This window comes from Geotrypetes seraphini, chromosome 4, assembly GCF_902459505.1.
Source record: "Geotrypetes seraphini chromosome 4, aGeoSer1.1, whole genome shotgun sequence".
Classification (NCBI taxonomy): domain Eukaryota; kingdom Metazoa; phylum Chordata; class Amphibia; order Gymnophiona; family Dermophiidae; genus Geotrypetes; species Geotrypetes seraphini.
In genome coordinates this window covers 192,360,813-192,376,404 of record NC_047087.1, presented here as the reverse complement: position 1 = coordinate 192,376,404, position 15,592 = coordinate 192,360,813, and the positions used below count along the sequence as shown (strand labels likewise).

The following is a 15,592-nucleotide window of genomic DNA, read 5'->3' as shown; positions in this document are numbered from 1 at the left end:
ATCTGTGGATGAAGATAACAGAGTGGCGAGTTGTTTGTTCAACTTAGCTGCTTTGGAGGCTATTATGTTGTCATAGAGTTTTTTTCGTTTGACATTTTTGGATGGTGGGTAATAGAATAGTGAATAGGTTCTTCTGTGTCTGATTGAGGAGGATTGATTTAGTCTGTTATTCCAGTAAGTTGGGCTTTCTCCGTTGATAGCCTTGTAAAGTAAGCAGTAGAATTTGAAGTTCACTCTTGCTTCTATTGGAAGCCAATGCGAGTCATGGTATGCCTCTGTGATATGGTCATATTTTTTTAGTGAATAGACAAGTCTCAGGGCTGTATTCTGCACCGTCTGCAATTGCTTCATCATGGTCGCGGGACATGGTAGGTATAGTATGTTACAGTAGTCCAGCATCCCAAGGATTAGAGATTGTACCAATAGTAGGAATTGCTTCTTTTCGAAGAATGATCAGATTTTTCTTAGATTTCTCATGGCCATTAATGATGTCTTTATTATTTTGTTAATTTGGGGTTGCATGTTGCAGCTTCTGTATTATATGATTTTTACTTTGAATAATTTTTCTTTCCTGTGTTTCACTTTGCAAGAATTATTTTTGTGAATTGTATTTGAAAATTATAAATAAATTTTTTAACTAAGAGCCTTGAAGATTGATTGATGGACTCTATTTAAAAGCTTTAGATCAGGGGTGTCCAATGTCGGTCCTCGAGGGCCGCAGTCCAGTCAGGTTTTCAGGATTTCCCCAATGAATATACATGAGGTCTATTTGCATGCACTGCTTTCATTGAATGCTAATAGATCTCATGCATATTCATTGGGGAAATCCTGAAAACCCGACTGGATTGCGGCCCTCGAGGACCGACATTGGACACCCCTACTTTAGATAGTACCTGTAGCTTTTCCCAGCCTATGATTCTGTCATTAGTAGCACTCTGCACTTTGTATTACTTGTTATTGTAGATTTTAACTGTAGATGAAATAGAATTTGTTAGTTTTTAGGATATGAATTGAATTAAAGAAATTAATAAATTAAACATTTAATTAATTTTATGTTTTGGTATTCTTGGTATAGCATTTTAATGAATTGAATATCAGTAATTGATTATATTTACCCTACTTTGTACAGTTATGTATAACTTCCAAGCACTGCCTAAGACCTGAATATTTCATGTCAGGCACTATTTGTGACAATCCAAAATATAGTGAGTTTTTAAAATATATCCTTGAAGTGTTTTAGAATCTATTAAGATTTTTAATGTTTAATATTTAATACTCAGTCTGAACAAGCAAGCCAAGGTGGTTTACAAAATTAACAGTATGAGGGTTTGGTAAAAAAAGCAAGTTAACATAAGAACATAAGAATGGCCTTACTGGGTCTATGAAGCCCAATAGCCCGTTTTCACGGTGGCCAATCCAGGTCCTAGTACCTGGCTAAAACCCAAGGAGTAGCAACATTCCATGCTACTGATCCAGGGCAAGCAGTGGCTTCTTCATGTCTTTCTCAATAACATATTATGGACTTTCTCCAGGAAATTGTCCAAACCTTTCTTAAAACCAGCTACGCTAGTCACTCTTACCACAACCTCTGGCAATGCATTCTAGAGCTTAACTATTCTCTGAGTGAAAAAAAAATTCCTTCTATTGGTTTTAAAAGCATTTCCCTGTAGCTTCATTGAGTGTCCCCTAATTCCCTAGTCCCATTCCCAGTCTTCATCGAGGGCTACACTTAGTCTAGCGAGTGTCCAGTTTATTCATAAGCTATTTTGCCTATAATATGAAAAAAATGGAAACTCGTTAGACTAAATATATAGCCCTCAATGGAGACTAAGTTACTTAATGTGTTTTATTATCAAACTTTGCAAAACACCCTCATAAATGTAAGTTTGAAAACTTTTTGGTGGCACTCAGAGCTTTTTCGTATTCATATTGCAGTCCTTTACATGAAAAAAGTTAGAGATCATTGTGCTAATTCCTCTTTTGTGTGTCAAATGATTTTAATTGGAATGTCTTTCCTATTGAAATTAGATATTTAACAGATTACTTGTCATTTAGAAGTTAAAACATTTTTGTTTAGAGAATATTGGACTAATGGCTAATTAATTATCAATTCATTTAATTCTTTATATATCAAGCTGTATCTCCTGGGGCATTCCCAGCTCTTTTTCGTGTGACCCACTTTCAGCTAAATAGCTATACACAGGCTATAAGAATTGGAAGGTAAAGTAAATTTATGGCATAGTATGCACAAAACTAACCCATTTGGAGAAACTGACCCAAAGAACACAGGAAAGCATAAACTTAACTGAAGAAAAGGCAAGAGAAAACAGCTTGGTAGGAAAATTCATTAACACTTAAGGCCCACAATGTTTTGAGCTGCTGAATAAATGCTAAGTGCACTAAAATCCTTGCAAGACTAGTACTGACTCATTAAGGACTCCCTTGTAGTTCTCAGATGATATCCTGCCCAGGTCTTTAGTGACAGTCTTTAAAATTATTTGTTAGTTTTCTAAATAATACAACCAATAGTGCTTTACAGAAACACAGCAGTCAGGCCAAGACCAATAGATGCTTTCACACTAAATGGCATTGAATGCCTTGCCTTCTCCACTGGTCAAACCAGAAGCCACTGAACTACCGAGCACCAAGCTCTCCTATGAATGCCATAGATGACTTCATAAAAGTCATCAGCAAACTAGTTATCTCCCACCAACAAATCACCATCCTTGGTGACTTCAACTTTACAAACTACCTAAAACATCACCAGGGAACCAGCTGACTTCATAACAACAATATCAGACCTAGGCTTCCACCAGATCATCACCTCAAGAACCCACACAGCAGGCCATATCCTTGACCTAGTCTTCACAAAAAAAAGACTAAACCACCGACCCTCACATCCAACACTACATTTCCAAACCAGTACCCTGGTCTGACCACTACCTTATGTTCCATTTCAAAAACTCATCCACAGAACCCAAGACCAAGGACACCAACCCACTCAAAAAGATACTCAACACTAACTCAGTCAACCAAGAAAAACTATCATCTGGCATCTTTAAATAGCTGAAACAGGACCCTAACTGACACCCATCAAAGAACGCTGGTCAAACTGGCACAAGCGATTAAAGATCCTGTATGAAAACTTAGAGGAAACCAAGGAAATTAAACCTAACAAAACTTATCCTCCCCTGTATGAAAACTTAGAGGAAACCAAGGAAATTAAACCTAACACAACTTCTCCTCCTCCTGGTTCACAGACAACCTCAGGTAAAAGAAGGGAGAACTAAGAAAAGCTGAAAGAAATTGGAAAAAAAATGCTAGATGAGTACAAACTATCCATCCATGATGCAAAAAAGGGCTTATTATACTAATCTCCTACAGAAATCTCCAAATAGATTGAGGCCTCTTCATACTGACAAAAAAAAAATTGCTCACTGCATCACAAGGAAACCAAAAGAAGCTACAAACCAACCTGGATAGTGAAACCCTCTCTATCTACTTCCAAGAAAAAAACTCAATCACATATGTGCTAATCTTGGTTCGACACCTCAAAACCCAGCAAATACCCAGAACAAATCCCCTCTATGAGAGAACCCAGAACTGAAACCCTTGATCACTTTGAACCATCATGTCCTTCACTGCGCTAAGACCCTTTGGATCCATCCTTGACCCATGCCCACCAAACCTCCCAACAGTCACAAAAGATGCCTTCGTCAAATTAATCCTACCTCTAATAAATTCCTCCCTGCAATCAGGAATGGTACCGAAAAGCTGGAAATTCGCAATCATCAGGCCTAGCCTAAAATAAACTAAATGATCCTGGATCCGAACAAACCCAGCAACTACAGACCAGTCTCCAACCAAGATCCTTGAAAAGACCATACAATCGCAACTCCAGGCCTTTGTCGACAGACAGAACATCCTCTCCTCAAATCAATCTGGCTTCAGAAAATTCCATAGCACAGAAATGGTCCTTGTGGACATTACTGATGACTGCTGGAGCATATGAGACAAAGGAAGTGATAGGCTACTGGTCCTCTTAGACCTCAGTGCCACCTTCAGTACCATTGATCACTCCTGCCTTCTCACCAGACTCACAAATATTGGAATCGGCGATCTAGTGCTCGAGTGATTCTCATCATTCCTGAGACATAGGACCCACACTATCGCGACCCAAACCAATAAAATATGGAGTAAAACAGGGCTCTTCCCTGTTCCCTCTGCTTTTCAACCTATATATCAGAATGGTGATAAACCTCGCCTTAAAACACCACATAAAAATCTACTCGTTTGCTGATGACATACAATTATACTTACCACTAGGCTCAAACTAAAACGCTTAAATCTCCAAACTACACAACTGCCTCTCGGAAATAAATAGCTTGATAACAAAACAAGCTATATCTAAATGCGGCAAAAAATGAACTCCTCTGGATACAGAGAGGTGACACCGAATTCGCCTGCCTGCTGATCTCTTGGGAATTGGCCACTCTGATGGCCAAAGACAAAGTACGCAGCCTAGGGTTGATCCTTGACAGTGACCTTTTGATCTCTGACCATATCTCCCAAGTAGTATCCGTCTCATTCTACTACCTCCGGCAACTATGAAAAATCAGACGATAATTCTCAGAACCGGACTTTTCTTAATTACTCTATGCCTTTGTCCTCTCTCGTATGTACTACTGCAATAGGCTTCTAAATGGGCTCACTACAAAAAACTTCCATCGACCACAAGTATAAAATGCTGCCATCTGATTCCTAAAGAATCTCCACATACGAGACCCGATCACCCCAGCGTTGCGCGCTGCCCACTGGCTGCCGATCGACAAACGATGTATATTCATAGGCCTACAAACTCTTCCACAACATGGTACTGGTCTATATGGTCTCCAAACTTCTGCCCAATGTCCGAATTGACCACTTTGCTCGCATGAAGAAAAGCAACAACATAAGCCCTTAGGACGCACCCTCCACCTTGAGAACACCTGAAAAAGATTTTACTCGCACTACCTACCGCTCCTCTGGAACCAACTACCTACTCACATAAGATTATTAGAAGGTCTAATGAACTTCAGGAAGGCTATAAAAACACACCTTCTGCCTTGACAACACCCAAAAAGATCTTACTCACACTACCTACTGTGCCTCTGGAATCAACTACCTACCCACCCACATAAGATTATTAGAAGGTCTAATGAACTTCAGGAAGGCCATAAAAACTCACCTCTTTTCTGGACCCTCTATAAGTGTGCGCCAATCCAAATTCCCCAGACCTTCTGACAAAGGGCCCCGACCCTCCACTGTCTTGAATCTCAAACGCTGATGTGCTTCATCCTAAGTCTGACCATGCCATGTTTTGTCATACAATGTTCTACCACACTGTGTCATACCGTTCACCTTCCTTGTCCTACTATACACCATATTTATTATACTATGTCTGCCACACTACAATGCTACAATCTCTCATGCCATGTTTGCCACACAATTCTTGCCATTCCATGTCTTCCATGCTATGTTTCATCATGCACACTTGCCTACCATTTTTGCTATATTAACAAAGTTGTGTCATACTATATTAACCATGCTTTGTAATACGTGTCGTGCTTTTTTTGCCAAACTATACACACCATGCTATGTCTCACCATACCAAGTTTTATCATATTATGTTTTACTATGCTTTGTTAACTATGTTTTGCCATCTTTATCAATGTTTGCCATCTTTTACAATACTATGTCTGAGAATGCAGTATAGTGGTTAGAACTGCAGTCTCAGCATCCTGAGGTTGTGGGTGCAAACCCATGCTGCTCCTTGTGACCCTGGCAAGTCACCTAATCCCCCATTGTCCCAGGTATATTAGATAGATTGTGAGCCCACCGGGACAGACAGAAAAAAATGCTTGAATACTTGAATAAATTCATGTAAACCATTCTGTGCTCCCCTGGGAGAATGGTATAGAAAATTGAATAAATAAATAAATATTAAAAGTAACCTAAATACAGAATATACAAAATTATCTTTGTAAAATAATTCCATAGGAAATATTGCCTCTTAGTACAACTTTATCTGCCATCATGTTTCTATATTTCTATGTATTAAAAAATATCAGTCCTATCAACTATTTTATAGACTATGCATACACAAAACTATTCGCACAAACGTGTACCAAGTGAATGGGCGAAGACCAGCACACCTGCAGGTAAAACTTACTAGTGAAGGAGATCTGTGGAAGTTTCCGGAGGTGGACTAAGTGCGAGGCCCTGCAAGAAGTGATATAAAAGACATCACTAGCAAATTGGCACATACAATCACATAAGCACAGAGGAGTCAACAGGAAAACAGCTTCTTTCCTAAACTTTTCTGGAAATGCTCAAAAGGGTTTACAAGAAATACCAGCAAAAATGGAGTAGGGTTGAATAAAGGACTGACCTATGCAGCAGGTATCCTGCAGTAAGTTCTCATTTGATGTTATGTAAATCCATCATATTTATCCTGATTTGCTTTTGAATCAGTGTGTTGACCCCTGAAGTAGACACACTCATGCCAAAATGCAGTGCCATGTCAGGTCTGTTTTCACTGATGAGTTGTATAATAAATTAGACCTTCAGGATTTTCCCATCTACTTTTTTTTTAAGTCTTTTGCTCAACCCTACTCCTTTTTTGCTAGTTTTTGTATCATGGTGGTTTTCTTCAGACTCAGTTTGCAAGTGCTGTTTACAAGAAATACAACACATATCTCAACAATATCACATAAAGAAAGAATGAGCTGCTTTGAGTGAAATGAGAGAGAGATCTCAGCCTAGAGCAGGAACATTTTAATGTTAATAAAATCCAAAGTAGCAGGAAGAATTATTTTTTTGACATTTTTTCTCTTCAGATTATCATGTTGTCTCTAAGACCCCGCCTCCCCCCCTCAGGAGACATACAGAATGGGAGTCATGCAGCTCCAAATAAAAGTTGGCCCAATTAAGTGAAGTTACCCATCTGTAGCAGGTGTTCTCCAACAACAGTAGGAAAATGTTCTCACATGTGGGTGATATAATTCATGGAGCCTTGCACGGATGCTGCAAAGTGTTTTCTCCTTTCCAGAAGCTTTTGATAGGCCCAACCTCTCATGCATGCATGCCTTCCCAACTCACTTGAGACCCACAGTTGTATAAAAAGTACAGAGAATTCAACTCTAAGGGGAGTACGTGAGAACATATACCTTGTCTTCAAAGAACACGTGCTACAAGTAAATAACTTACATTACATTAGTATTTATGGATTGCTAATATGCCCCAAAAGGAGTTCAATGCGATTTACAATTTAGAAGAGCCTGGCCACATCCAGGGATTACATTAGGATTCATGACACAGATAACTTGATTTGTGTTTGTGTAGGCATAGGCAAATGATTATGGCATATTTTTTTTTAGATAAGATTGGCTACAACTTCACTTTCTCTGAAGACAACAGAACAATTAGTTCTTATATGTGAGCATCTCTAGCTAATGGACTCGCCAAAAAAACCAATGATCAATAAGGACTTGCAAAAATAAGGCCAATCAGAACCAAAAATAACAAACAATTCTGCTGTGAAGGTTGGGTATTCTGCTTGAGAGAGTACTGAGATGTGAATGTGTGGACTGAAGACCACATTGCAGCTCTGCCAAACTCCTCAATGGAACCTGACCTCAAGTGGGTTACTGCTGTCACTGCCATTGCTTTGACATTTTGTGTCCTTGGCAAAGGGACATTTTCCATCTCTTCTTGAAACACACAGCCATGAGAGCCTGCCAATACCTAATGCAGAAAGTGTGGACACCACATCAAAAGCATCATAAGTTGCTCAGGCTCCTACTTGCTTATGGAGCTCTGTGGTTTTATCTGGAGGCAGAGTATCCACAAAACCTGTTATATCAGGTTCTATACTCATGCGGAGGTCCTCGAAACCCTGAGTGAACTCAAACCCTCCAACACCATCCTCGACCCCTGCCCGTCCAGCCTCCTGCTGTCTGCCGGAGACGCCATGGCAGAATCCATCCTCCCCATCATTAACACCTCTCTAACTACCGGAACTGTCCCCCTCAGCTGGAAATCAGCTATTATCAAGCCCACTCTCAAAAAACCCTCCCTTGATCCTAATGAACCTGGCAACTATCGCCCAGTCTCCAACCTCCCAATTGTCTCCAAACTCCTTGAACGAATTGTGCTCCACCGCCTACACCCTTTCATTGAAGAACAAGCTGCCCTATCCCCAGCCCAATCCGGCTTCCGTAAGGGCCACAGCACAGAATCAGTACTCCTTGATATCATCGACGACAGCTGGTCAATACTCGACAAAGGCAATGACGCCCTACTAGTCCTACTTGACCTTAGCGCTGCCTTCGACACAGTTGACCACCACCTACTCACATCTAGGCTCCACGACCTCGGAATCAAAGACACAGCCCTCCAATGGATCACCTCCTTCCTTCACCAAAGGACCCAAACTGTCCTACTAGGGACACATAAATCCAACCCTAAGCCTATCAAATATGGCGTTCCTCAAGGCGCCCTTCTATCCCCCCTCCTATTCAACCTCTACATCAAACCCGTCATCGATATAGCCCAAAAATATAAAATCAAAATCCATTCTTATGCAGATGACATCCAGCTGCTCCTCCCCTTAGGCGAAAACCGGCCATCCCAAATTGCTAACCTTGAACTCTGCCTCACTGACATGAAAACTTGGATGTCAAACAACAAGCTTCAACTTAACGCCTCCAAAACCGAACTCCTATGGATCAGAAACAAAAACACCAAATACCTACGACCTACACTAACATGGGATTCCACTCTACTAACGGCAGCAGATCAAGTTCGCAGCCTGGGAGTAACCCTAGACGGACACCTATCCCTATCTAACCACATATCCCAAGTGGTCTCCACCTCCTTCTACTACCTTCGCCAACTGAAAAGGATCAAACCCTACATCTCCACACCAGACCTCGCCCAACTCCTATACGCATATGTCCTCTCCAGATTGGATTATTGTAACTCCCTATTTAATGGACTAACCAAAAATAATATCAAACGCCTCCAACGGGTCCAAAATGCAGCCATCCGCCTCCTACACAACCTCAACTACCGCGATTCCATCTCCCCGGCACTCCATGCTGAACACTGGCTCCCGATTAGCCAACGCTGTACTTTCAAAGCCCTGGCAATTGCTCACAAGAGAATCTACTCCACCACCCCCTCCTACATAAAATCCAAGCTTCCCATCTACAACCCCACTCGCACCCTCCGCTCAAAGTCAGAGATACGCCTATGCACCCCCCCCCCCCGGAAGATCCCTGCTCACAGAAACTGCCCACAAACGATCCTACAGCCACTTCATTCCACACCTCTGGAACCAACTCCCCCCCCCAACTTAGACAACAGAACTCATTATTAACATTCCGTAAATCGGTAAAGACCCTCCTCTTCAACTAAAGATCTCCTCTGTCTTCTCCCCCCCTTAGGCCCCACCCTCCACTCTCCTATCACCTTCCCGAACTTCCAGTATGACCCTCTCTTACTCTATCCACTAACAAATTGTACCTAAACGCTTATAACTTTCCTTAAACTAAACTACTGTATTTCCCCCTTCTCTCTTTCTGCATACTCTCCCTGTATTTAATTCTCTCCAAAAACTATAAATCCAATCCCTAAACCTGTTGTACTACTTATATGTCTAGTTACTCCCCACTGTGTATGTTCATTTGTAAACCGTTCTGAGCTATTGGGAGGACGGGATAAAAATCTAAATAAATAAATAAATAAATAAATATATGAACATCTCATACTTGAAGAGATGGCTGGACTGGATGCAGGAAATGAGCATCAAGCCTTGAAACACTTTCCTCCCCAAAGACTCCAGAATGTGGGCATCCCTACCTGGGAGTACTGAGGTATGGGTCCTCAAACTTCTGGTCCTTTTTGAGGGTGGACTGGATCATCATGGAATGGTGTGGAAGCTGCTACTTCTTAAATCCAGAATCCTTGTGGACTTTAAAGTTCTGCCTTCTTCAGTTCAGGCTGTACAATGTACAGGCAACTATCACAGCCTACTTGGGAGGGAAGTCATAATCAAGGACATCTAGCGTCTTAGGCTTGTCCTCAATTTCCAAATTAGAGGGGATGACCTTAGCCATCTCTTCCAAAAAGATGACAAAGAAATGGTTCTCGGGGGGAGACCTTCTCCTTTCCTGAACTGGAGAAGGGGCTGAAGGCAGATCAAGGGATCCCTTTACCTTGGGTTCCTCTGTTTCTACACCAGATTCCCAGGAGAGGTTTCATAACTTACTCAGCAAAGTACTCCTCATGGGATGTCTGAGTCTGCAACTCCTCAAACCATGGGATTCGCGACCATACTTTGGGTGAAATCGTTGAGATGCAGATCCTCTCCTGGAATCTGGAGTTGCTTCCCTCCCCCCCCTAATGGAAAGGAGCACTGCACTGAAGGGTGCCAGGTCTGATACCTGAGAACGCACCGGCATCAATGAAAGCCCAACAGACATAGTATAGATCAGTATTTCTCAACTCGATCCTGAAGTACTCCCTTGCCAATCAGGTTTTCAGGATATCCGCAATGAATATTCATGAAAGAAATTTGGATAGAATGGAGGCAGTATATGCAAATCAAATTTATGCATAAATGCAAAAAAGGAAGAAGGTCAGCAAAAATTACCATGAGGAAAATCATGTGACAGGGTTTTTAGCTGTTTCTTGAATTGAAATCAATACATTGTTGCAACTGACCCACCAAAGCATTCCACATCTTAACATCAGCTATGCAGAATGTCATTGCTCTGGAGTCTGTATAGTAACCTTGCTTCTTGAGGTCAATATATTTTTATTTTCAGATCATAAAGTTCTGTCTGGACTATAGTTCACAATTACTTGTTGAAAATACCATGGTGTTGTGAGTTCAAATCCCACACTGCTCTTTGTGAGCCTGGACAAGTCACTTAATCAGTGAAAAAACAAGGAAGATGGTACAGTAGGATTAACTGGAAACTATCCACAAATACAACAAAATCCCACTTGAGAATGTCAAATATGAGAAAGGAGGATAAAGGGTCCCAGAAACCCGATTGATTAGAAACACAAATTTGTGATATCAAGACTGAATGGTTTGGAGTCTCAATCATTGACCCTTGTCTCCACCTCCTCCTGGTGTTTTACTTAAATCTTACTGTGATTAATATATTATATATTTAACTTTGTTTCAAAAAATTCAACAGTAAGAATTTATCACTTATATTTAATGTGCAGAGTTACTAGCCTGCCCCGACGGGACCCGTTTCGTCATCAAATGACTTTGTCAAGGGTTCTCAGGATGCTGTTTTTAAACGTCCTTCCTCATTTGGGGCTAGGAATTTTAGCTAAAATTCCTAGCCCCCAAATGGTAGACTCAAGAGCAATGTAAGGAAATTATTCTTTACGGAGAGGGTGATGGATGCCTGGAATGCGCTCCTGAGAGAGGTTGTGGAGATGAAAACGGTGATGGAGTTCAAAAAAAGCGTGGGATGAACACAGAGGATCTAGAATCAGAAAATAATAGTAAATATTGAAGAACTAAGGCCAGTACTGGGCAGACTTGCACGGTCTGTGTCTGTTTATGGCCGTTTGGTGGAGGATGGGCTAGGGAGGGTTTCAAAGGCTGGGATGGTGTAGATCAGGGGTGTCCAACCTTTTTGCTTCCCTGGGCCGCATTGACCGAAAAAAATGTTTCTGGGGCCGCGCAAACGCTGCAGCAAGACAGAGGAGAGAGCTGGCAAGATGGTAAACACCCAGGGGCAGCAGAGGAAAACACTGCATCGCCCTCGACTGGGGCCACACAAAATACTTCACGGGGCCGCATGCAGCCCTCAGGCCGCAGGTTGGACACCCCTGGTGTAGATGGACTGGAGTGAGCTTTGATGGAGACTTCAGTAGCTGGAACCTAAGAGCAGTACCGGGCAGAGCTTTGGATTCTAAGAAATAGCTAAGAAGAAGAAAAAAAAAAACCAAATATATTTTTAGATTAAATCAGGTTGGGCAGACTGGGTCTTTATCTGTCATCATCTACTATGTAATCATAGTAAGATTTAAGTAAAATACTAGGAGGAGGTGGAAACAAGGGTCAATGATTGAGACTCCAAACCATTCAGTCTTGATATCACACATTTGTGTTTTTAATCAAGCGGGTTTCTGAGACCCTTTATCCTCCTTTCTCATATTTGACATTCTCAAGCAAGTCACTTAATCCCCCAGTGCCCCATGTACATTAGATAGAGTGTGAGTCTACCAGGACAGATGGGAACAAATGCTCGAGTACCTGAATGTAAACCACTTAGATTATAAGTGGTATATAAATACCGAAATAAATAAATAAGTGAGAGCATACAACCTTGGAAACACAAACAGGCACTAACCTTTGTGGCTGTAATATCAAACACTGTTGTTACAACCCAATGGCTCCACCCAGTAATAAGCAGAATACAGTGGGGATTGGGGTAGGAAGAGGCAGCAGGAAGACAAAAAGAAAGATCTTCCATACCCTTTTATTTGATGCTCTATAGCGCTCTTCCATGTTTTCCAAGTCTTTCTCTAACACAGTCTGGTAGAGGTAGAGATCTCTTTCTAGCTCAGTCTAATTGGAGAGAGGAGGAAGAATGGGAAAAATTGTTTAGCTTACAAGAAAGGATGTTAATATCCAAAGTACCTTTTCAAGGCACACAGAGCAAATATCGCACAATTCATTGGCGATTAAGCAGTTCTAAATAGCATAACGCAAGCAATGGTCATATCAGCTATCACATTATTACATGAGATGAAGACACAGCAGGCAATTCAACTTTAGGCTTTACTGTTGACCATTATATGGTCAACACTGTAACATGCCCATTGGGAAGATCTTGCATTATTTATGATTTCCGCAATCTTATAGCACTCTAAACCATGGCATTCTGTAGCTAAGTACATGCAGATTCAATGATTCCATGCCCTAAAGAGCTTACAATAAGCATGTACCTGAAATGATGAGAGAAAACATGACTTCCGCAAGGTCTCACTGAGTGTCAGTGGCAGAAGCAGAACCTGAACTCCGAGATCCTGCTCTCCAGTTTGTATCTAACCACTCTGCCACCCACTTAATAAATTACTATAAAGATTAAATTAATGAATCCCTTGAGGAACTCAAAGGTTCTCTCTGATAAACCTAGATTATTTTCATACAATAAAAAAACTGAAATAGCTCTTCAATAGCAGCACACAAATTGCTGAAGCCATTATAACTCAGCTACACATAAAACATGAAAAAGCCACAAATTAGATATTGTAGAAAATACTTAAAAGAGGCTAAATTACCTTTCTATCCTCTATAGTAAGGATAGAGCAATCTCCAGGAGTATAGTCCCATATCTTTTTTGGAGGCTAATGAAAAGTAAAGGAGGAAATGAACAGATGAACATAAAAAGAGAGACAGCAGGAGAAATGTGAAGACTGGTGAAGAAGACAGAGGACAGAAAGAACTTGCATTAATGCTCAGAGAAAACTGAGAAAGAAAACTCTGCTGGTGGGAACCCATGCAGGACCCACTCACTGGGGAGCACTTATTAAGAGGAACTTTCATGCTTAGAAGGCTCTGGAGGAGCTAAAGCAACCCAAAACAATAAGAAAAGAAGGAGAATGTGTCTTGCAGGTATGTATGTCGCAGGGGAAAATGAGAAGAGGTCTCTAAAGCAAATTGTTATTTTTAGACTGAATACCTACCACATGGATGAATGGCTGGTATGTCCACGATGGCAGAGGAGGGTAGTGAGAAGACATTATTTTTTCTCTTTTGCTTTTTTATTTATTTTTTTACTTACTTCTTGCAGATATGAAACAGGCTTAGTTCTTGGAGCAATGTTGTGCAACATGTAGGTACTATCGAAATACCCTCTTATTACTCCATTACTAGTCAATGCTCAGTTGACTAGTAGTGTGCAGGTAGTATGACAGAAATAGGTCTCTGCACTTCTAACTTCTTATCTCCAATAATGAATGAATAGACATACTGCATCTTTGACACCAAAGTTAACCACATCATACCCAGCAAACAAGATGTTCATTATCAATAATCTTGCATTGCAACTCCCATCCCTTGAAATTTCAGTCAGTACCTCTGCCCTCCCACACTCCTGAGATACCCAAAACAAGCAACTCTGCCTTACTACCCATCCAGTGCTGCTTGCAATTCATACCAATGGCCATCTACTCACTATATGACACACAGCATATAATTTGGCATTCTTACCTCTTTCCAGGATACAGTCAGTAACCCTTCCCTGCTTCCCACATTCCAGTATTCTAACAATATCACCTTTCATTGCTAACTTATACAGAAAACATTCATATCCACTAAACCTAACCACAACTTGCTACACCTCAGCAGACTACAAAACTGCAGCGGGTTACTAGAGACAACAACACACAGAGAGGAATCATATCGGATAGCAGTAGTATTATCTACAACTAGGTTACTCTGCTGTGTTATTACACATATCAAAACGAAAGAAGATAGTAACCTCAGCTAATAGCAGTATTATTCATAAGCAGATTATTGTAGTGTGTTACTCCAGACAAACAGAAGAATAACCTTAGCTGACAAGAGTATTATCCACAACCAGGTTACTCAACTATTATTATTACACATATCAATCAGCTAATAGCAGTTATTAAACATATCAATCAGCTAACAACAGTATTATCCATAGCTGGGTTACTCCACTGTGTTATTACAGTTATCAAACAGAAGTGAGTAATCTCAGCCAACAGCAGAATTATCCACAACTAGGTTACTCCACCTCTGTTACTACAGATGTCAAACAGAAGGAATAACCTCAGCTGAAAGAAGTATTATCCACAACAGGTTACTGTACTGAGTTACAACAGATATCAGACAGAAGGGAACTAACCTTAACTAGCAGCTCAAGATTGTTAATGGATCATGTTACTAGAATCATCAGACAGTGGGGGAATATTATGGCAGGCTCCCAGCCTCATTATAACACAGCATTACTATAGTCATTAGACAAGGGAGTAATCTCATCTGGACACAGCAATGCATGGTGCAGTTCATAAAACAGCTCTCCAACTTACCGGTTTCCCAAACTCCAGCTCCGAAAAGAATTTATACCAAGGCTCATTCTTTAAATCTAGCTCTTCTGGACTTACATCTTGATGCTACAAAGTCAGTGACAGGGAAACGGAAGAAAGAGAAGTTTATGTGAAGATTTAGACAGAGAGAATCTGTTACAGGTGCAGTTTCTTGTGTCACTAATTTCAGATAAGATGTCATGACCGATCAGTGAAGATAAGTGGAATAATTCCTCTATTATTTAATTTTCGTTGGCACATTACAGCACTGCATAAGACTTTATCACATAATGAAGGTTTTTTGCCAGAGGTGAACGCTCGACCACCTCATTGAGCCGTTTGGTGAGGTGGGAGGGCCCTTTCTGAGGCTTTTTCCTTCATTTTTTGGATTGAGTTAGGTCTATGCTGTTTCTGTCTTACATTTTTGGACATCTTCACATTCAGTGTTGAAAGTGTTTAC

At 40.8% G+C, this 15,592-nt stretch overlaps 1 protein-coding gene across 22 annotated transcripts in view; it reads right to left on the bottom strand.

Moving 5' to 3' along the window:
• Window positions 1–15,592, bottom strand: part of SORBS1 (sorbin and SH3 domain containing 1) — a 510,557-nt gene that overhangs the window by 146,363 nt on the left and 348,602 nt on the right. For 18 of the 22 annotated variants that reach the window (XM_033940055.1, XM_033940058.1, XM_033940056.1 and 15 more), the window contains 4 exons: window positions 15,136–15,219; window positions 13,360–13,425; window positions 12,551–12,643; window positions 6,212–6,261 (listed from right to left, as the gene is read on the bottom strand). In XM_033940055.1, the coding sequence (XP_033795946.1) occupies window positions 6,212–6,261; window positions 12,551–12,643; window positions 13,360–13,425; window positions 15,136–15,219 (293 nt within the window). The remainder of the gene's footprint in view (window positions 1–6,211; window positions 6,262–12,550; window positions 12,644–13,359; window positions 13,426–15,135; window positions 15,220–15,592) is intronic. The other 4 variants (XM_033940066.1, XM_033940075.1, XM_033940076.1 and 1 more) reach the window with 2 other exon arrangements.